Raw genomic sequence first — 23,406 nt, forward strand, 5'->3', positions numbered from 1 at the left:
AGACCCTGCTTTTTAAGTAGTAATGGCTCTATTTGGTTAAATTCACTATGCAGGAGTCAATAGGAAAAAAGCAAAGGAATAAACATTCCTATAAACATTGATCTTTTTGGACCACAATGAAGTAAGAGTAATACAAGGCTGACCTGCTTTGTTATACCTATGGAAGTATTATACCTATGGAAGCACTAGTAGGAGTATTCATGGGGAACGGCAAAAGTGCCTCAGCTTTCAGATGCTCAAAAACTGATAAACATTTCCTGTTTGTGAAGGATGGAAGGGGGAGTCTTCCGGTCTGGATCAATTCTGTGCAATGATTCTCAAAACTCATATTGACACCTCCAGAAATGAAACTCGCCATAGACAAGGAGCATCAGGAGAAATATCATTTGAACCTTTTACAGAGATTAAAGGCAGTGCAAGTACAGATACATGTCTAATGGCAAGCCCCAAAATTCAATGACAATACAAACTAAAAATTTGAACAACATACAAAATGATTTAGTTCCATCAACCCATCTTGATGCCATCTAGTTTCAGCAGCCCTACCTTTCAGCCTGTGTGCTGATGCTAGGACTTGTGATGAATTTCAGGGACAAGAAACTCTTGATATCAGGTCAGATACACCTGAGGTCTATAATGCTGAAATGCTTTTTCTGGGAGAAAACAGGAACTCCTGTTTTCTCTTAGAAATGCTTTTTCTGGGAATAAACAGACACTAGGAGCCCCAAGCCTGGTGTGTTATACCTGCTACACAAAACCAGAGTCACATTTAAACTAGAAGAAAACCTCCAGTCAGAGATGATTGTTTAAATACAATTGCAAATGCAATTGCATTTTCCTAAATAAAAAGGTGATGTGTTAGAAGCATAGATTGAAGAATTTTTGAATGACATAGGCCAGTCTGGCCTGTCTTCAAAAGAAAATAAACTCAATAAACAAAAACACCTAAGCCAAACCAAAACAACCAAATCATAGACAAACAAATAAAAAAGAAGAATTAACCTTTTTTTTTTCTGTATGACAGAAACAAGGACTGATGAAGGTACTATAAGTTCAACAAAAAGATGGATGATGTGCCTGAAAGTTATTCTCTTCTACAGCTGCTTTTTGTATTTAAAAAAGAGGGTTAAAAAGACATCCATGGGCAGGTAAGAAAATGTCAGCTTTCAAATAAAAATCTTTAACACTTAAAAATTGCAGCTTTACACATTGGCAAAGATTGCTTAAGAGCATAAGTTCAATGGCTTTGGAGAGGAGTCAGCAAAAATAAAATCTCAAGAAATGTCAAGAAGGATTGATCTCTCTTAACTTCACTGGCCACATTCAGCTCTCATGTTAGCAGGTGATCCAATAAAAATGTGAATAAATACAACCCATTGTTTTTAGACATCAAAGGTCACTACATTGAGTTAGATAAGATTACTGCAAACTAAATGCACACCAAACCTATGAACTTTGGGAGTTATGACACATGAAAGCATCTATACTACTCTGAGGAACTTAAAGTTTTCATAAGCCAAAAGAGCTGTTAGGAGTCTATGATGCATGAATTAAGAGAATTAGACTTGTATTACTTTATTTTCATAACAGTTTATTTGTATTTTGGGTTTATTGATGTTAAAATGCAACATTTATATTAATACACAGAATACATATGTCAATTTTCAAAGTTTTGAAATTATTATGTAGTTACTTAGTTCCTAATAAATGTTTGGTACCCATAGGTCATATACATGATGTCACTACCATGTATCAGCTGTAACTGCTTGCTTAAATGAAAGCGTTAAATTGTTGAAACCCAAGGTTAGCTGTTCAGCCTGTTCTTTTTTCCCAGTTATCTCCTTCAGGACTTTTTTGTACAGGTAGGGATGAAATTTACACTATGTTCTTCTTTCCCTTTAACAGTTTGTGAATTTTATATCGAACAGCAACAGGAGAAATAAAAACTTGTCTCACAGAATTATGACACTGTAGAAGTTAATTATTACTTTGACCCTTTGTACAGAATCTCATGTTGCCTTAAATGAAACATGATCTTTATGATTTTTGTTTTAGTTAAAGTACTGATTTCACATATGAATGAAGTTTGAGTTAAGTAAAACTTATTCCTTTTTCGTGTGTTTTAAAAAATGCTATTAAGAATTTGTATTTGTATCTTAAATAGGAACCTCCTTATACATAGAAGACATTTTATATTTCAGAGAAAATTGTTTCCTCAGATGTAATAAAGAATTTTATTTTGTATTCTTGTAATTCCAGCTGTGAAACAAAATGAACATTGTCCAAAGATGTGACAAAACATTGCGGTCACTTCTGAAGATGAGGGATGTAAATATTTATAAGGCTTTTGAAATTACAAATCTGCAAAGTCTAGAACTGGGAATGTTACTATTTATTTATTTATTTATTTATTTATTTATTACAGTTACCCTGAATATTACCACAGAAGTGTGACAACAGCACACTTCTATAAACACAGAAATGTTCAGAAACTACCACATGCAGACAAGTGTTATCCAGTGTATAAAATGTATTTGTGAAAACCTTTTTGTGATCACTAATTTCATTTATTTACAGCATTGTGCTCCCAAATGGGTGAAAAAGCAGTTTAGAAAATGAAGTATCAGAAAAGTTGCTACTGTGACTATATCCATACATTTATGTGGGGAAGCCCTAGAGTCCGTGTTTTTTTGCTGGCTGTTGCATATCCAAGGATCAAAGGTAGTTGCAGTGCTTGTCTAAATGCAGTGCACACCTAAATTATTCTCACTAGACACTGGCTTTTGCAAAGGATTGAGGGGACAGATCCAAAAACAAATTAAGATTCTTATCACAATGTCTAATCTCTATGTCCTGTCCCTTCAGAGACCCATCAGAAACCCAAGGTTAGTGACCCTTTTTACATGTTCACGGGGAGTAAACCTACAAATGGGTGACTGTGAGTCAAGGACTTTTTACATGTTTATAGAACAGTCTCCAGAAAATTTCAGGCTCTGGTGATTTTCTGTCTACTGACAGGATGTGCTGTTCATTCTCCACTATGCAGGGAAACTGAAGTGTATCTTGTAATTGGGAAGTCCTCACCAAAGTACCTACTAAGCTGGCAGCTTATTTGGTTGGCTTGCCACACTCTCCAGTCTTCAACAAACTTTCAAAGATGACAACCAAGTCACAAATAATTGTGTGCAGGCAGCCTTAGCCCCCTCCAGCTCTCATTTTGCTGTCTCAGTGACAGTGAATTACCTGAAGTTCCTCTCCCTCTGAGAACACCACGCAGGCAGCTCAGCAGTCACCCCAAGAATGGCAGAGTGAATGATTTCCATGAAACACTTGCCTTTGTGCACTGCCCGTGCAGAACTCCTGGCTCAGGAGCTCAGGTGGAATGCAGATCTTTGGGAAGCGCAGATCAATCCGACTGAACATTTTCTTTCAGTGCTCAGTTAACCCCGAGTATCAGAAAAAGCAGCACATATATAACTTTCCACGGGAAGGTGCCACACTGGTGGGCACAGGAGTGCAGGGAGCTGTCCTATGTGCTTCCACCCCCGCTGTCCATGGGGTGTCCAAGCAGCGATGTGGGCTGGGCTCCCCGCCAGGTGCACCCAGAGGAGGTGGAACCCCCTGTGTCAGGAAGACATGGAACTTTGCTGCCAACTCCCGTGTTTTCAAGCACTTTCGTTTTAGTCCTATGTCTTCTTAAAAAAAAAATTTTAAAAAAAATGGTACACGTTTTCTTTTCGTGTCGGTTCCAAACATTTATGGGAATTTGCGTGTGGGGAACCGAGGGATTGAAGGCTGTGCCTCCCTCCGTGCTTGTCCAGGGTGTGGCTCCTTACCGCAGCAAGTCCGGGCTGCCCAGGAGATTGGGGGCTGCTCCCTGCTGGTGGGAGGCCAGGGGCGGGAGGCAACTGTGTCCAGCTGTGGGCTCATTACAAGGTATAACCCCAAGCACCAGTACAGATTGAGCGTGACCTGCTGGAAAAGCGGCTCTGCTGAGGAAGACCTGGGGTTCCTGAAGGACAACAGGTTGTCCATGGGCCAGCAGTGTGCCCTGGTGGCCAAGAAGGCCAATGGTATCCTGGGGTGCATCAGGAAAAGCTCTGCCAGCAGGCTCTGGGAGATGGTTCTGCCACTCTGCCCAGGCCCGGTGAGGCCAAATCTGAAGTGCTGTGTCCAGTTCTGGGCTCCCCAGTACAGGGAGCTCCTGGAGCAGGTCAAGATGTTGTGGATTAAGGGGCTGGAGCATTTCTCTTAGAAGGAAAGGCTTGGGCAGCCTCAAGAGACAACTGAGAGGGGATCTTATCAATAATTATCTGAAGGGAGGGTGCCGAGAGGACGGAGCCAGGCTCTGTTCAGTGGTGCTGAGCAATAGGACAAGAGGCAATGGGCAGAAACTGATGCACAGGAAGTTCCACCTGAATCTGAGGAAGAACTTCTTGACTGTACAGGTGACCCTGGACAAGAACAGATTGTCCAGAGAGGTTGTGTCCCTCAAAGGAGTTATTCAAGACCGATCTGGAATCAACCCTGGTCAATGTGCCCTAGGATGGCCCTGCCAGAGCAGGGAGGCTGGGCAGGTGACCCAGTGCGCTCCCTTCCAACCTCACCCGTTCTCTGATCATATTATTAAGGCTATCAGCGTTTCCAAGAAACAAAACAAGTACATGCGCATTTCAGACACCAGTCGGGAGTACACAGTGGCATTTATTTTGCCCTAGAGCACCGCTCGGCCGGGCCAAGGCACCGCGCTCCCGCGGGCTCTGAGGGCTCCCGGCCCCACAAAGCCCCCGCCCGCCCCCGCAGCGCGGCCTCCGCGCGCGGCCCCGCCTCCCGGCAGCCCCCGCGCGCCGCCCGGCCTCGCGAGACTCTGGGCTCTCGCGACAGCGGGGCGCCGCCATCTTACCCGCTCGCTCGGGCGCTCGCTGTGTCGGGCGCTGCGGCTCAGGGCGGCGGGGGGGCCGCCCGTCCCGCTCCGCTCCGCCGCACCGCACCGCACCCGGCCGCGCCGCCCTCCGGCGGGGGGGACCCGCGCAGCGCCCGGGACGCGCTCCCCGGCAGACGAGCGGCGAGAGCGGGGCCCGCGGGAAGCAGCCGCTGCTCGACTGGTTCCGCCCCCTCCGTGTCGCTGGGCCTCCGGCCCGTGCCGGGCGGCTTCTGCCGGACCGGGAGGCGGCGGGGAGTGCGGGGAGGCGCGGCGGGAGCCGGGGTGCCGGCCGGGAGCGGCGCCGACCCCGCCGCCGGGGCTGCTGCTGCTGCTGTTGCTGCTGGCGGGGAGGCGGGGGGCCCGGGCCGCTCTGGATGGTGGTTAAAATGATCATAGAAAACTTCGAGGCGCTGAAATCCTGGCTCAGCAAAACCTTGGAGCCCATGTGAGTAACCGCGACCCTTCCTCGCCCTCTCGCCCCCTCGAAATAAACCATCCTCTTGCAGAAGATGGGGATCCGCAGGGGCGGGAAGCGCGGTGCTGGCGAGCGCCGGGAGGGCATCCCGGGAGATGCCCCCTCAGTATCCTCCTGCGGCCGCCGTGTGTGAGGGGCTGCGTCGTTCTTGCGCTCTCCCGCTCTCCCGTGGCCGTCCTCGGCCGGGAGGTAGGACCATCTCCCTCCGGAGGATGCAGCTTCCCCCCCTAGCGACCGCGTTCCTCTTCCCTTTGTAGCCCAGGGAGAGCGGGAGGCGCCGTGTGTGCGTGTGCGGCTCGTGTGCCCCGCGCTCGGCCCCCGAGAGGCCGCGCTGGCCCGTGCGGGGACCTCCTCCGGCAGAGCCCGGGTGCCGCTGGGGCGTCCAGCGGGATCCTGGCATCTTCCCGCTAGCGTTTGCTGCAGACTCGTCGCGCATCATTCTTGGTTATTTGGAGTATTTGACGCTCTCCGGTCTCCCTAACCCCAAATAATAATTGCATCAGTAGAGGACTTGGGAGTAGGAGCCCCAGAGAATAATTTGCTTGTTTGTGAATACGTGCGTGCCCTCTAAGGATAACATTCGTGTGAGTAAGTGGGGCTCTTCTGCAAATGCGTCTTCCTTCTCTGAATGGTATTTTAGTGGAACTGAAGTGTGAACTTAGTTTTAAAGCTTTATCTTCTGGAAGTATGGTGTCTATGGGTGAAGGTATGCACATTTTTTGTCATTCTGGACCACTATTTAACATGTCTGAATTAAATTTGCTGGAGTGTGATTCGAGTTAAATGAACTAGAACTCCTGAATTCACTCTGGTGTTAACTTTTGTGCTGAGATGTTTGCTCATTGTAGGTTTTACTCTTGACAAGTTCAGATGGGGGGCAAAAATTGCTTTATTGCTTCCATAACCATTAGTTAAGTATTTGTATGTGCAGATGCAGTTTGTAGGGCTTATGCTGAAATAACTTGAAAAAGTTATAGAATGCTGGGACATTTTTAGGAGAGCTTCACTTGGGTTGTTCTTTTCTTTGTTTGGGGCTTTTTTTTGAGGTGGTGGGGGGGGAGGTGGTGGTTCTCCTTTATTCCATAGGGTCTAATCCAGACCACACAGAAACAGATGAACTATGGGTTTACTTTCAGTGGTCTTTGAATTAGGCCTGCAGCAAATTACACTGAGTGACTTTGTTATAAAAGGTTTCACGTTTAAGGTTTTTATTTTGGGGGGGGGGGGGGGGGAAGGGCATCATCTTGTATAGCTGTAGTTTGGGGAAAGTGAATTACTTTCTGTCTTGGGTCAGTATAGTGCAATATATTGTGTTCTGGGGTAATAGACTTCCCTAGTCCTCTGCTGCGTAATGCTCACTGTTAGTTTCTGGGTACTCTCTTGTATGAATATATTGTTAATGGCAATCAGCAGTTTGATGTCAGTATATTAGAGTGTGCTGCTTTAGAGGCTTGGAACAGACTCAGGTTGGTCCATGTTTCTTTGTGTGAATATTAAACCATGAGCTGTCTTAGCAATAGTCAGCAATTAAAGGATGAAATTGAGATTTTCAGCTTTCGTGATCAGTGCAAGTTTCTGCTTTTTTTCCACTAACACGACCAGTGTGTGTCTGTTAGGTTAAATGTGGTGTGTGAGCAGATCAAATGTGGTTGTCGTTGGGGAAAACTGTGGAGAGCTAGGGAGATGCTGGTCTGGAGGGTGATGAGTTTTTAGCTTTGGGAGGAAACAAACGAGCCGTGACTGTCATTCAGTTTTCTGCAGTGTCCTGTGTAACTGGACATTCAACCTGCATTGTTGCATACCTGTTAGAATTGGTGGAGATGCATTGTCCTTTCCTAGCAGCCAAATGCTCCTGGAGGTGCTTTTGCTGTCAGCTACCTGAAGTGTGTGACTACAGCCATAGCTTCTGGCTGTATGAAAATTTCAGTGTGCAGCTACTTCTAAAGAAGCAACTGTTGCACTGCTGGTACAGTGAGGCGCTAACTGCTGATCCTCTGAAGGTGTTGCTGTATGCAAAAATGATTTTTGACTTGTCTTTTCCTGTTAGTGAAACAAAAGTGCCAAGTGTTGTCTAGTGGCTCTTTCACACCTTTAGCTGCAAGATAACGTGGCTTAACCTGCTAACTACACTAAGACACTGTTAGGTCATTGTGGAGGTGGTGTCTTGGTGGTTTTAAGGGGAGAAGTACATTTAAGAAAAAACGTGAATAATTTTATACAAACACGTCTAGATCTATATTTATGTGCTAGTTATCTAGAGCTGAATAGTTAGAACATGCTGCAGTTTCCAAGTTGCCTTTTCCAAGGAGCTAGCCTTTTTTAATCAGGATGCATAGCTTGTTCCGAAGGCCATAATGCATGTACTTCTAAAACATAATGTTTCAAAATTAAAATATAGCAATAGCCACAAAAATTGTCTCATTTTATCTTTAAGCATTCTACAAATGCTGACTTCTTAATCTAATGAAACAAGCATGTTACGTAATTGTATAGAATGGACAAAATTTGGCTTTCACATGGAGTCTCTGGGAAACACTGTTCATAGACAAGAATGTTTGAAGGGGAGAGATGGTGGAGGAGTTAAGATTTGGAATTTTGTTAGTGGTAGGTTGTTGGGTTTGTTTGTTTGTTTTGGACTACTCTAATGCCTTTGGCAAAGCCTTGGTGATCATCCATACAAAAAGGCCTTATGTGAGTTTTGTCTTGTTGCAGTGAGGCAGAAATTGCAAATGCTGCCATGCTGGAGCCTTTGCAGAGTCCAGCTTCATTTAGGGGTAATAGGTCTGTAGGAGCTCTTCAAGAAGAGGCTGCTTTTGTGGTTTTGGAAATAACTCTTCGTGCAGAATTGCTAAATATACACACAGCATCATTGCAGATACAGCCGTGTAAATGTAGTACCAGTACAGACAAAGTGGCAAGAGGCTTTTTGTGCTGTGGCTACCGTGTGTTTGACTAGAATTATCTTGTATATTCAATTCTAGTCAGCTCTGTAAAGGCATTTGTTACCAGTCATCCTCGTTGCTTGCAGATAGCAGCGAGCTAAGTTTCTGGTGTTACACACTTTCTTGTTCGTGGCATGGTTTCTATCAAGTGTTGGAAAGTTAAACTTGGAATATAACAGTCTGCCTGTCACTTCTGATTTCTATACTAACAAGGCACTCACTGAGCCTGTCAATTGTGATGAGTTTCTTTCCTGCAAGTCCATTCCAGATACTCTAGAAACTGTGTATATAGTCCTTGCTGGAATATCAGGATATGGCTTGGCAAAGTTCCAAGTAGGGATTTCTTTAATTTTTTTTTCCCTTGAATTTGTTTGAATCTATACTTGTGAAAAAAAACTATCTTTTTGTACTAATGCAACACTCACGGATTTGCTTTTAAGACGTTGTAATGTTCTCCCCCTTGCCCTAATTCTCTACACTGGAAAGTTTCCTTGGTTTTAATTACTTTGTGTAAAATAAATTAAATTGAAATATTTGTGGCCTGCTGAATTTTACTTTCAGTTTGATTAAGGCTCCCATATCTAATTTTTTTTCCACTTCACTGTATTTACATTTTTGTGAAGGTTTGTTCCTGTACTAAATCCAACTTGAAAAAAAGATGAAATGCCTACAACAACATTTATGCAGTATTTAGGCATACCTCATTGAAATGGAAAGGTATTTTTCATTGGTGAATTCTGTAAGTGAATGTGGTAATGACTTGCATCAGATGGAATAAAATGAAAATTGTTTAAAGAATATTTTGAGTATATTTATTATTGGAATATCTTTTGGCAAATGATCTGTGTCCTCTGGTGTTATGCCCTCACTGCTCCTTGTTTGTCAAGCTTTTCAGCCCTTTTTTTTTTTGCTTCACAGGTTACTGACAAAAAGTAATAAATAAAAACGGTTTGACAGTGGTGTAAGAATATGCTGATAAGCCAGGACATTGAAAGCATGGAAATAAGTTAAAATGAAAAACCTTGTCATTTATTTCACGTGGTGCATCACCCTACCAGTAACACTCATTGGGCCACCATGAGATTTCTCTCATTTTCCATAAAACTTCCTTAGAAGTTCAGAAGCAATAAGCATGCCTTTTCATTTCACTTACTTTGTTACACCTTGTGTGAAGCTGTTTGTAACTAAGATAAATAAAGCACAAATGCACATCAGTGGTATGTAATTTTTAACACTAGTTATTTTTCTACATCTGCTATGAAACCTGATAGTCTGTTCACCTGACTCACAGAGAGCTGCTGTATTTGAGAAGTCAACGTTCCTAGCCTAGAGTGCCAATACTGCTAAGCTTCTGAGTAAAAATATTATGTTAGTATTAAAAGATTGGTATTAGGTATAGTTGGAAGCAGAAAATAAAAAGGAGTAAACTGTTCTTTGTTACAGGAAACCTTTTTTGTTCTCGCAGTGAAGCGAAACCCCTTTGACTGCATTGCAAGTCACAGAGACACTGTGATGAGTTTTGCTCTCTGCATTGAATGGGTGTTGGAGAGCCAGCAAGCTGACAGCTGTTCTGCCTCATGAGAGCTGTCTTGAATCTAGGGGTGGTATTCTAGGCTGCCAATTACTGGTTGCAGCTGTATGAACATGTCAGATCTGGGTATCAGAATAATTTAGAACTGATTTAATGGCATCATTAGCTTGAATAGCAGCTTTGGAGGCTGCAGCGTTCCTCAGTGTGTTTCTATTGCTTTAAGTACTGTTAGAGAGGTAATTAAAGTGAGTATCATAAGAGTGGTGCTTCTCAGCCACGATAGTGTCTCAAGATAAAAGTTGCATCTTGCTGAATGAGTTGATTGTTCATTTTACTTACTGAAGCAAGTTTACACCATATTACTTTATACCACAGCTTTTTATAGATTTTTTTTTTTTTTTTAGTAACAACAGTGTGGTGCGACTGCCTGAATTAGGCTGGTTCCACTGCCCAGTAGGCCGTGTGCATCTTTCTGCACCCACTCAGCCCTGCAAGTAGAAAGCATTTCTCTCAGCCTTCAAACACAGCCATGTCCACCTTGGTTAATGTCAAGAGATGAGCAGTATTTTAGCAGTCGGTCTTCAGGCAACAAAACTAGACACTGAAATTTAGGTTATTAACTCTCAGGATAGAGCCCGACAAACAGCATGCACCTACATGTTATTTCCTTTAGAGCAACACCACTTGTTGCCTGGAGGACTGCAGACATGCATCTGAGGTTTCAGTGTGTTGTAGTAGTTCACATTTTGTAAAGGAACTAGTCTCAGGTTTTGCAGCATCTTTTTGATTTGTACATTAATTTTAAAACTGAAGAAAAAAATCCCCTTGTGTGGTTCCTTTACATGTTAATGTAGTGTGTGCATGCAGAGTAAGCTATATATCTAGTGTTAATAAGGGCTTTGGAACATACAGCTACATGACTAATTTGTTCTTGCAACCACCTTTAATACCTATTCCACATATACTGCATTTCTCAGTTAAGGCTAATGTCTGTAGTTGCCTGGTGATTAAAAAAAGTAGAAGTAGGTTCTCAGAACATATATTAAAAAAATGTGAGTTGGAAACAGGTTAAAAAGTGTTTAATGAATTGCAGAGTATTCAAATAAAAAGAAAATACTGTACTGAGAGGTGACTCAGCCAAATTACTTTTCCTTTTTCAAATATTATTTACAACAAAAAAATTAAGACTTAAGTTTACCTTGACAGTTTCAGCTTTTCTCTTTTTTATTTGAGATAGTAATTTCAGATAATGACTGCAAAACAACGTGAGGTCAGAAACATGGGGTTTTGAACTTTCCTGTGAGCTTTATTGTACTGTTCCTTCTGTGATTGAGTAAAATATTTGGTTGGGAATTGCTTTCCTTTTTGAAGCTTCTATCTGTTGCATAGCAATTGGAGGTATTCATATAATTCTCTGAAGAGCATGTAGAGATCTAGCAAGAGAATTCTTCCATCTATGCCTGTATATTCAATACTGTTTATTAAAGCAAGATTGCCTGAGCAGTCTCCCTTGTTTAAGAGAGAGGAGTAGGCGCTGTGTATTTTCTTACTTAAAGAGTACAGACTGCAAAAAAGTATTACTAGAGATAAAAACATTTAACTTTGCTAGAAACAATGATATACATATATATTTCTGAATATATGATATACTGAAATTGGGTGTAAGAAGACATGGTGTGGTGTTTAATGGTAGCGCACACTGGGATGTACTTGCTGCAGTGGAAATGAATGCAGATTACTTGTGCCAGCTGGTGTTTGTTTGTTAAAGAAAACACAAAAGTGAAAACAGGAGGAGAAATTTGTGATTACAGATGAGTATTAGTGCTTGCAGCATGTGCCTGCAGTATGTTGACGGATGAAGATAGGGAAATCAGAGTTGAGAAATGTTTTTCTACATGCTTGATGAATGTGACCATTTTTCTAGTAGCCAGGTGTTATCATAAGAATGAAGTTATGTATAAAGTTCTGTCACACTTGTAATGCACAAATTGTGTTTATGGTGAGGACTGATGTACTACACTATATTCAAGTTTGGCTAAGGATTCAAACCTGTATTTAATAACTGAAAATGTTTATCATTCAGTGAGCAGTAGAATCAAAATATAAACTTTTTGTTCATTTTTAGAGCAACTTGGAGTATTTGAAATGTGTTGGTGGTATTCTCATTTTTCTGAGATACCAGTTAAGAATCTTTCTCTATTATCTTTCAGTCTGCAAGAATATAGCAGGATACATATATTGTATGGTAAATTCTTGTGCTACACTGTATATTTGCTGCCATCAGCATGGGTGCCTTTACTGTTTTCTTTATTCTCACATTACTTGTTATCAAAACAAAGTCGATTATAAGAGCATAAAATGCAAGACAAAGAGATTTAGAAAAACTGACAAAGCTAGCTCAAAATTGGTGAAAAAAATCCATGTATGCACAACAGAGACAGAGCAAGCATATTGCTTATTATTCACACACAAAGGCTGCTGTTCTCTGAGAAAATACTGTTAAACTAAAGAACATAAGATCTTGTTTATCAGAAAAAACTCAAGGCCCCATAATCCAAACCATCGGATTTTGACTAAACTGGTGCATGGAGAATTTATACAGAACAGTTCAGAATTAAGTTTGAGTGAAAAAGTGGGAAGGAATTTCTTTTTAAAAAAGCTCCCTCCAAACAAAATTATTAAAGATTATGTCTAGAACTCTTGATAGCTCTAAAGAAATTTTCAAGCAAAACTTTCATTATTTTTCTTACTTAGTGAGACCTCTTACTCCTCTCTTTCACCACTTGAGGTTGCTAGCAATTTAATTTTAGCATCATGAGAAATAATGGTGTTTTAGAAGAGTTTGAAAAGCCATAAAAGATCATGTTAGATTTATTGAAGATACTGTCTACAGAAACAGTCTTCACATTAGTGTGGAGAAAACAGATTAATTGTGGGGTTTTTTTCAAGCTTTGAAGAACAGGTATAGAAGAAACTGCTGTTTCAAGTCAGTAGCTAAAAAAGGATGTCAGCCTCTATCTGTGTAGAGATAATTTGCAGTTTAATTTGAAAAAAATAAAAGAAAGCACATAAAATCCTGGTGTTGGTTTACAAAACCATCTTCCTCTCACTCTGCCACAAAACTCACTGTATTCATTATTGCTTAATTAGTGTCAATTTGAAATAATTTGCCTGTTAGTTTTTTAAAAAATAGTATTTGTTAAGTGGCCACAATTGAAAGCATGTAAATTCTTATTGTTGTAGGATTTCCCCTGTACACTGAATGATAATAATAGTAGAATTCCATGTGATTGTTTTATATTGTTCATATGTGGCTGTACAGGGTGACAGATGTTGAAACAAGTGCATGAGTGCACAGCAGAAAGTGATCCTGTGTTTTGCAAATTAAAAGTACATTTTCATTGAGAATATTTTCATAAGTGTATCTTGGAGTTGTGTGGATGACCTCAAGTCCTGGGGTGGACAGGATTGCTGAGATTTCCGAAGTCATCATGGCAGGGAGGGTGAAAGCGTTAACTGTTCATTATTTTTAGGCATCATCTGTTTGTTAGGGTTTTGGGGTTTTGTTTGTTGGTTTTGTGGGTTTTTTGGTTGTTTTTTGGGGGAATAGTTTACGGTTTGTTTATTTTGTTACGGTCTGTGTGGCTTTCCAGCGATTTTCTGGTTTCTGTCCTTCTCATGAAAGGGGAATTGCTTTAAACTGAATATGAGGTTGTTGTATGGTCAGTGCTGTAGGCGCTGGAGAATAAAACACATTGTAGTAGTTAAGAGCAGCAGGTTTTTAGCCCCTTTTTCTCCTTCCCCCCCCACTAAATTTTGAGTGCATGTGTGATTTAAGTAAGTTGTAGCAGATTTTGAATGACAACTGACTGTTTGTATTATCGAATGAGAACCACATTTATGGAAATTGAAATTAAAAAAGGAAAACTAAGGATAATCATGTGAAAATTGTCTGCTCCCCACATGTCATGATGAAAACAGCACATTAATTTTCCATGGCACAATTCAGCTTGAAACTGGGAAAGTACTGAAAATCTGAAGTGCCCTTGAAGTTGTGTGAAGAAACAGTGAAAAAAGTTAACTTTTCAAATTCAAGGAGTGAGAGGTTATGAAATGCTGGTCTTAGGGCCTGCTGAAGGCTGAGAGCGAGCCCTCATTACAGCCTGTGATGTGTATTGTTCGACACTGGGCTTTTAGATAACCTGTTTGGCTGATGTGCTCAGGTGCCTGCCGTGTTTGAGTCCTACTGCTCTCACTGTAGGAGGTTGTGACAGGTTGTGCACTGACTTGCTGCTTGGACTGTATTTTTTTCTGGATAAAGAATTGTTAGACCTGAATGGGGCAAACTAGATGTGAAAAATTTCTGAAGAATTTTCAGTCAATGTGCAGCCTGGTTTTCACTATACACTATATATTGTCATTTTGATCATTTAGTGTTCATGGGTTCTTTTGCAATGATTATGAACTCCCATTTCCTTTATCTATAAATAATGCAGACTAACATGGAATACAGGGTACATCCACTAGCAGCCCAAGTTGCTTTTTCAGCATGAAATTCTAGTATTGCCTGCTTTCTAAAGGATGCTGGGTTACGTTTGAAGCTCTGACCTTTAACTTCAGGGCTCTCTGTGCTGGGCCCAGGCTATCCATAAGTGCTGACCAATTGGCTTCCTTTGCTTAACAGATATGTTTGCATGGGGGGTGTTGCTTGCTGTGCAGGAGAGAAGTTTCTCTGGTGAGAGGAATTAGGTGGTGTGATATGTTTGTTTAGGGATTTGGGTTCTTTTGCCCAGTGTCCAAAATAATGTCATTTAAATGATCACCATTTAGATTAACAGTTAAGCTTCTGTATTTGTATCTTACTCATGGTGGAAGGGATTTCCAACTTTTTATTTTTTGTTAACTCCTTTGTTATGACTGTTGGACCTCTATACTAGAGCAGTATTTGTATAATGTTTGTATTCGGTGAAACTCCCTGACCATAGATTAATTTTTGGTTATTGGTTATTTTTGCTAGAAAGCATGTACAGTTAGGATGCATCAATGCAATTTTTTTCTTCTTGTTATTCTTCGAAACATTAGTAAGAACTTTGATGACCACCCAAATTAGTTGTCTTTATCACATGGTATGCATCCATTTCGTCTTGCATTGTTTTGTGGGGCCTGAAGTCTTTCTTTGGTATATGCTAAATAAGGAGATTAAGTTGTTTAGGAACAGTGTCTCACTATTCCATTCTTTTCTTTTTGAAACATGAATGGTTTTGTGCAGTAGTGTCACTTGCTTTGGCAGGCTTTACAGCACCACCACAAAGTTCATTGTAGATTCCTCTTTGTGAAACATTGTAAAAAATTCTGCCACTTATATTAAATAATGTTCTACTGAATGTGGATACATGGCTTTCTTCATTCTAAGTTCTTTGTTGATGTCCATAAGACCATCAACTTCTACATGGAGGTTCTCTGTATTTAATTTTAGGTTGAATTCTGAATTCAGGTGCCAAATGGATAATGATCCCCTAAATTTCCCTCCATTTTCAGTGTACCTCTTATGGAAGTGTCTGTTACACTATATGAATTTAGGCTTTTGAAACGAAGTTTGAAACTGAAAAAATGAGTTTCAATTTTCATGGTGTTCATATGTAAGTAGGAACAAGAATGTTCAAAAGTGTATTTAAGAGAATACTCAAGGATCTGATTTTTTTGTTTTTTTTGTAGTATAGATCACTTCTACTGTATTACTGTATTAATTTGTAATTGGATAGAGTGACTTTTCCCAGATAACAGTTACTCAGTGTTACATCCAGAATTATTGATTGCGTCTTTGGAGAGTTAGGGAGATATTAATTGTCTTTGTTTTTAATACAGAACAATTAGGCAGCTGAGGCTGTTTCTTACTAAACAGTTTGTCCTAGTTAGCTCTGATGTTCTCTGTGCAGTATTGTTACGATATATTCTAGGCAGTTGTTCTCTTGAAAAAGAAAGTGATACTTAGAAATGTTAGCTATCTGGACCCTGTTTTGAAAAATACACCTGAATATTTTTCAGTTGCTTTGGTAGGAAATTATTTTGCCCTATATATGTATTGGTCATACCAGTTTCAGGCATTAATTTTTGTAATTAAATTGCCTTTTCTTTTCTAACTAATCTATTTGCAGATGTGATGCAGATCCATCTGCCCTAGCTAAATATGTTCTGGCTTTGGTGAAGAAGGATAAAAGTGAAAAAGAACTGAAGGCATTGTGTGTTGATCAGCTGGATGTATTTCTTCAGAAAGGTATGGGCTTTGTCATAACAATTAAGATTGAGTGAAAATTCTGTCTTGTTCAATTTATTCAAGCAATCTTGTACCATAGAATTGGGCTTTGATCTCTTTATTAGCTTTGTTACTTTGTAGATTGTAATTCATTTTTCATAAAGTAATTTTAAAAAGCCCAGGTGTATAGGTTAGCACACATATATTACGTATATGTTTTGGTAGTACTCACAGAGGCACAGAATCATAGAATAATCAATCATTGGGTTAAAAGGGACCATAAAGATACTGTAGTTCCAGCCCCCTGTCCTGGGCAGGGACATCTCACACTAGACCAGGTTTATCAGGGCCTTGTCTCACCTGGTCTTGAATGCTTCCAGGGTTGGGGCATCCACAACTTCTCTGGACAAGTATTGAATCTCTGTATATATAGATGCCAGAAATATTTTTCTGGATGCTTTATTAAGAGACATTAAATAATTCAAGAATTGAAAACTTTTGTGAAACATTGTTCATTATTGACATGTTTTTTGACTCTGTAAATGTTCTTTTAAAATATAAATTAGGAACACAGTATTTAAAGAAAATACTTTGTTGTTTATGCAAACCTGAATGCAGGTTTTGGTTGCTTGTCTGGGTCTTCTGGGTTTATTTATTTATTAATTTTTAAAGCAAATGTTAACCATGGTTTTGTATAATGGATATTTGTATGTTCTTTACTTTTAGAAACTCAGATATTTGTGGAAAAACTGTTTGATGCTGTGAATACAAAAAGCTACCTACCTCCACCAGAACAGCCATCATCAGGAAGCCTGAAAGTAGAATTTTTTCAGCACCAAGAAAAAGAGACAAAAAAGGAAGAGGTGGGCATCGATTTTAATTTACATGTACATCCTTTTCCTCATTTATGTTATTTGCTTATGATTTCAACTTCATAGTGTTTATTAATAATAGTTATTAGCAATTTATTATAATCAATATCAATAATGATTTATGTTTATTAATAATATTATTAATAATTACATGACAGTGCTAAGATAAGTCAGAAGATTTATGCTTGCCATATTGAGCACTGCTGCATGATTTTTCTAACACAGTTGTGTGTTTCAAACATAAACCAAGATGGTTTTGCTGAGGCAAAGGTCAGTGAGATTATTTAGTAGTGTAGGAGCTGCAGTACAGCCGGCATTAGTTCTCTGGTCAAAAATGCTGTTGTAGTTGTGCTGCTCTTTAATGCTCCATAAATCCAGGCCACCGTTCTAAATTACAGTTCTCATTCCTTCAGCTGCTTGAGCCAGATAACATCATTTTGTCACAAGTGTTTATGTTGTTCATTGAGCCAGAAGAGTAAGTTTGTCCTTTTCAATAGCAGCCCAAGTTTGCCTGCGTGAAAGTGTTTTAAGTGTGAACTGAACTAGATAACCTGCTGATGAAAAAAAGACTGGTGTTGGTTGTTGAATATCCATGCTTTCTCAAATCTTCCCAAAGCTTTAATATGGTTTTTTTCTACCTGCAGTAAAAGCAGCTGTATTTTCTGTGTAGCACTACAAAGATTACTTTATTTTCTCTCAAACAGGGCTTTGAATATTCCTAGAAATAGAAACATGTTGTGAAGATTTTTTTAATATGTTAGAGACTAAAATATTTAATTTTAGTGTTACTGCTGATTGCTCAGTGTTCAGAGTTTTTGGTTTTATTTGGTTATGTAGAAGTCTGCATTTTAATATACTAATAGTTTGATCTAATACATATACTTTGAATTCAGATAGTTAAAGAGGAAGAGCGAGAGAAAAAGTTCTCTAGAAGATTAAATCACAGCCCACCTCAGTCAAGTTCTCGCTACAGAGAAACCAGGTAAAAAATTTTGTTTAACCTCTTGTATTATATCAGTAATCGGATGAATTTGGATTTTTTACTGAATTAAATACTTTGTTTCTGTCGTATCATCTAGTAAGCCTAAAAATAAGTCTTCTATTGCTTTTACACATATGTAGTTAAGTGGTGAGTGTGTGTAAGTGTAACCTGTCTCTCAAGTTGTGCAGAGCTATTATCCTTGGACTTTTAGGAGTAATTCTGGTTCTAGATTTGTGATTTATATTGCAGAATTTATTCTGCTTGATATTGAGTTTGAATTTGGATTTAGAAGCATTCCCTTCAATAAGTCTTGGTGTTTCCAACTTGGGAAATATGCAGTATTGGGCAGAAACAGAAATTAATATATGTTTTAAAAATCTTAGGTATGGTAAAAATAAAAACAAATAAGCAAAATTAATTTTAAAATCCTTCTGAGAAGAAAGGAGTAGCCATAAGTTACATACAATTTGTAGCTCTTCTCTAGTTTTCCATTGACATTTCTTAAAGTTTTTAAGTAGGTAAGATTTCAAATTGCGGTTTCATAATTCTTGTAATTAACCTCTAATATTTCATGTTTAGAAGCCGCGATGAAAGGAAAAAAGATGAACGTTCTAGGAAGAGGGATTATGACCGAAATCCTCCCAGAAGAGACTCCTATAGGGATCGATACAACAGACGGAGAGGGAGGAGTCGGAGCTACAGCAGGAGTCGAAGTAGGAGTTGGAGCAAAGAGAGGTTGCGGGATCGCGATCGAGACCGGAGCAGAAGCCGGAGCAGAACGCGAAGCAGAGGTACCAACAGTTGGTCTCTAAAATACGGTGAATGTTTTCTACAAAATTTAGAAACTAAACTTGAAAACTGTGTTCAAAATGTACTAGAATTTTCTCTGTTGTTCTTGTGCCTTTATTCAAATTTAGCTTTGTTTTCTGTGGAAATGAGGCTTTTGTGATTGTGTTGTCAGCTCTTGTTTTCCTCTCTTACCCTCTGTTCTTCTTTAATATCTTTGTATTGATGTGGCTGTGCTGGCCGCTTTTAAGCATTGTTGCAAGAGGGGCAGAAAAATACAAGTTATTTCCATTTCGTTAAGTTTTAGGAAACTCAGAATCTGGTTTAGGGAGATACAGAAATTAATACTGGTCTATAAAGGTGGAACTGGCAAAGAAATTGCCTGTTTGGCAGTAAATGATTGGTCAAGCAGAGCAGTACAGCTCAGTTCTTTTGGTCTTGTCCCCTCTTTAGTGTCATAGGTGAAAGGCTGAAATCGTTACAGTAAATACTTGCATTTGTGCACATACCCGTAGGACTTAAGGCTTCAGTACAGTAGTTTGTAGAATTAAACTTCTTTGAAAAGGGGATTGCTTTTTCAGTTGAAAAGAGTGCCTTTTCCCTCAATAGGTTTTAATGGTAAATTGGAAAAGAGCAGTGAAAGTAATTTTATGTCTTTGTCCTGTTTTAGACAATGTACAGGTGAAAAATAGTGTGGTAGAACTCTCCTGTGTATTATTTTTTTTTTCTGTAAAACAGGCTTTGGTAACCCAGCCTTAAAACTAGAAATGCAGATTTCTGAAAGTACAAGAGCAGATATTTTCCAGACAACTTCTTAACAAGCAGATTAAATAACATGCAGTTTAACTAAAAGACTACAACATGATTAAATCTTAATTTAAGGATTATTTACACAAACTGAAATGACAGTACCTTATGGACAATATTTTATAATGAAAGCTTTGTTTCTTTTTCTTAGCACATGAAGAAAAGCCTGTTTTACCCACACTGATGAGCCATCTTTAAGATACTACATAATGTTCCTTTAATGTGGAATTATTTAGGTCTGTTAACTTATGTCATAACATAATTAGTCTGTCTTAATTGGGATACTTCCTTTTTATTTGGTGGTAATACTAGAAAATGAAGAGAATCGTTTGTATGTGTTCAGAATAAAAGGTCATTTTACTTGCTGTGTCTGCCCAGGAGTGTTCCATAACTGTCAAACACTATTATTTCACCTATTAAGGCAAAGCTTTGCATGCAATAAATGCATGCATTTGAGTGCAACAGAGAAGGAAGATCAATAAAATGAAGACACAGCAATAACATTGTATTGAAACATTAAAGATTTGTAACTTTTATAGTATTTTCAAGCCATGGTTACCCTTTTCTTGCCATTGCTTCCCTTTATTCAAAAAAATATTACATCTGAAATTCTTACATGCATCACTAAAGAAGATGTACTCTGCCTGAAGTTAGATTGGGTATCTGCTCTACTGTGGATAGATATACCTGTTACTAAAATTGCCCAGGGCCTGACTATATACTTCACAGATTATTATTTTTCTAGTTAAACTTTTGGAATGTAGAATCATGGAATAGTTGAGGTTAGTGGAGACCTCTGAAGGCGGTGTAGTCTAGCATCCTTTATCAAAACAAATAAACTGGAGCAGATTGCTTCAGATCAGCTGGGTTATGAATAATTCCAAGGGTGGAGACTCCACAGACATTTTGTGCAACTTGTAAAACATTTCAATTATTGTGTATATGTATTGAGTTGATGTGGAACAAAGATACTTAGAGAGTAGTGGCTGCTTCTGATGAAAAGATGGATAAGGAATTATCCAGTATAATTTTTATTTTTATTTTTTTTGTTACAGAAAGAGATTTAGGAAAGCCAAAATATGATATGGATAGAACAGATCCATTAGAGAACAATTATACTCCAGTTTCTTCTGTGACAAATATTTCATCTGGCCACTACCCTGTCCCTACACTGAGCAGTACTATTACTGTTATTGCTCCTGCTCATCATGGAAATAACACTACTGAAAGTTGGTCAGAGTTCCACGAAGAGCAGCTGGACCACAACTCCTATGGAAGACCTCCGCTGCCAAAGAAACGCTGTAGAGATTATGATGGTAAGTACATATTAATTTTTTAATTGCCTCCCGCAGCTATGATTCTGTCCCCTTTCTGAAAAGATTGAGGTAATTCATTCACCCTTCTTTTTCTGATCTTCTCTAGTATAGTGGGTTTTTTCTATTGCACACTTCTTGATTGCAAATTTTACTATGTTACCACTTCTTACTGACTTCAGACAGCTTGCTCATTTAGTGTTTGTCTATTTTTTTTACTTGCTAGGACTATTTTGTATAAATTAAAAATAGTATATTAAAAATTAATTTTAGAAATCCAGTATTACCCAGGTTTTCTGTCTTAGGTCATGTTCCAACCAAATACTGTAATTGGTGGTTTTGACAATGGTTGGCACCTTACTGATCTCATCCTATTTCATTCTATACTAACAGACAATTTTTAACTAGAATGGTCTAGAGCTGAAACTTCCCAGGCTCTTTTCTTTCTGTGTAGGTGTTTCTTAAAACTGGCTAGGTTTTCACTTATCTCTGTCAGAAGCTTTCATTTTAAATGTCTTGTGCCAAAATACACACAAGAGGCTGCTGCAGTTGGCAAGTGCCTTAACTAAACTCAGCCAGTCAACCTGTGAGCTCAGGAGAGTTCAAATCTTCCTGTAAAGTTGCTTCTGAGGGATTTTATTGTTGTTATTATTACATGCCACAATGAGGAGTTTAAGTTCTAGGCCAGTTTAGATTCAGAACTCTGATTCAAATTTTTTTTAAGTAAAAAAAAAAAAAGGGAAGCTGAGCTTTTCAAGCGTTGGCAGAGTTGTACTTGCAAAGAATAGCTTTGCCAGTGTACATCACAGCAATGTGGAACAAGTGGAATTGTGAATGTGTCATTTTGTTTTGAAGTTTTCTCTCTTTGGTGGCTACATGTTTCCATCATACTGCTCTTCCTATATGCACTTTCAAATTTTCAACTTTACCCTCTGCTGAGCTTCTGATTTTGTTTAACATTTCAATTTAATGTGCTCTATAGCTCTTCCTGAAGATGAGGTAATACATATTGCTTCCCCACATCATGTTTTGAGGAAGTGGGCCCTCTTCTTTTTTCCTATTTTACCAGAAGGTGTTTCAGCCTCTTTTCTGTGTTGCACTGACTGGTATTTTGGTGTTGTTTCTGTGGACATTTTTGCTAAACAGATAAAAATAGAACTGGGCTAGAAAGGCCCTGTTAAAGTCATCTAGTCTAGCATCCCTACAGTAAGCATGGTCGTCTTCAACAAGATCTTGTTGCTCAGAGCCCAGTCCAATATGACCTTGAATGTTTCCAGGGATGGGGCATCCACAGCTTTTCTAGGCAACTTCTTCCACTGTTTAAGCACCCTCATTATAATATTTTCTTTTTCTTATATTTGCTTTGAATCTACAATGTTTTAGTTTAATACTGTGACCCCTGGTCCTATCACCTCAGGTCCCACCAAAAAGTTCAAAGTGTAAAGGCTGAAGTGAGTACTTAAATTGATTGCTCTGAGCCTTCTTTTCTCCAGTCTGATCAGCCCTTCCTCATAAGAGAGGTGCTTCAGGCTTTTGGTAGTTTTTGTGGCCCTCCACTGACCTCCTTCTGTGTTTCACTTGTGTGTAAAAGAAAAGAAGTGAATGTGTATTCATTTTTATTTATATCTATTTAATATTCACAAATGCATATGTTATATGTAAATAACAAATTTTGCTCTTATGTAACCACATGAAAGTATGGCAAATGTTTATAACGTTTCCTGAAATAATTGCAGAAGAGGAAAAAAAGAGTGAATTTGCTCATGTTGGAATTTCATAATACTAACTTCTAACTTATAATTGGGATTTCTCAATCTTAGCATCTGCACTTTTTTGCTTAGAAACAAATTGATTTTGTTAATGTGATGACTCTTAGAGTTCCTTCTTTACGTTCACCATTTGTTATAATACAGTGCAGAATTAGTTTTTCAAGAATAATTAAACACTTTTGTCCTAGCAAGTTTCTGCAATGTCTGTGTGTGCTGACTCTTAAGAACAAATTTAAACAGTCAATTTCATTTTCTAATCTAAGCTTCTGCTTTGTGGAGCTCTTAATTTACAAACTGCCACATTACACATTGAATGTCTTGTATCTACCTTGAATCAAGCTACAGATGAATACTAACATGAGTTCTTTTTGATGTTTCAGAGAAGGGTTTCTGTATGAGAGGAGACATGTGCCCTTTTGATCATGGAAGTGATCCAGTAGTGGTAGAAGATGTGAATCTTCCTGGCATTCTGCCTTTTCCAGCACAACCCCCTGTTGTCGAAGGACCACCTCCTCCTGGACTTCCTCCCCCTCCACCAATTCTCAGTCCTCCTCCTGTTAACCTTAGACCTCCAGTACCACCACCAGGCCCCTTACCACCTAGCCTTCCACCTGTAACAGGTAATTAAAAGAGATTAAACCCCATTTTTTAAATAGAAAAGCCTGGATCTTACTTGAATTGTACACAGTACAAAAAGCCATTTTGAAGAATCCCAGCTGTATTATGTAAAGTTGAACTGTGCTCTACTATGG

The 23,406-nt window shown here is 39.2% G+C and overlaps 1 protein-coding gene across 5 annotated transcripts in view; it reads left to right on the plus strand.

Moving 5' to 3' along the window:
* Window positions 1-4,891: 4,891 nt before the first annotated feature.
* Window positions 4,892-23,406, plus strand: part of RBM26 (RNA binding motif protein 26) — a 47,916-nt gene continuing 29,401 nt past the window's right edge. For 2 of the 5 annotated variants that reach the window (XM_064408475.1, XM_064408471.1), the window contains exons 1-7: window positions 5,027-5,369; window positions 16,028-16,146; window positions 16,852-16,988; window positions 17,891-17,979; window positions 18,559-18,797; window positions 20,628-20,888; window positions 23,035-23,274. In XM_064408475.1, the coding sequence (XP_064264545.1) occupies window positions 5,299-5,369; window positions 16,028-16,146; window positions 16,852-16,988; window positions 17,891-17,979; window positions 18,559-18,797; window positions 20,628-20,888; window positions 23,035-23,274 (1,156 nt within the window). In that variant the 5' untranslated portion in view covers window positions 5,027-5,298. Of the gene's footprint in view, window positions 5,370-16,027; window positions 16,147-16,851; window positions 16,989-17,890; window positions 17,980-18,558; window positions 18,798-20,627; window positions 20,889-23,034; window positions 23,275-23,406 lie in introns of all 5 variants that reach the window. The other 3 variants (XM_064408470.1, XM_064408473.1, XM_064408474.1) reach the window with 2 other exon arrangements.

The sequence above is a fragment of the Passer domesticus genome, chromosome 2, assembly GCF_036417665.1.
Source record: "Passer domesticus isolate bPasDom1 chromosome 2, bPasDom1.hap1, whole genome shotgun sequence".
Lineage (NCBI taxonomy): Eukaryota > Metazoa > Chordata > Aves > Passeriformes > Passeridae > Passer > Passer domesticus.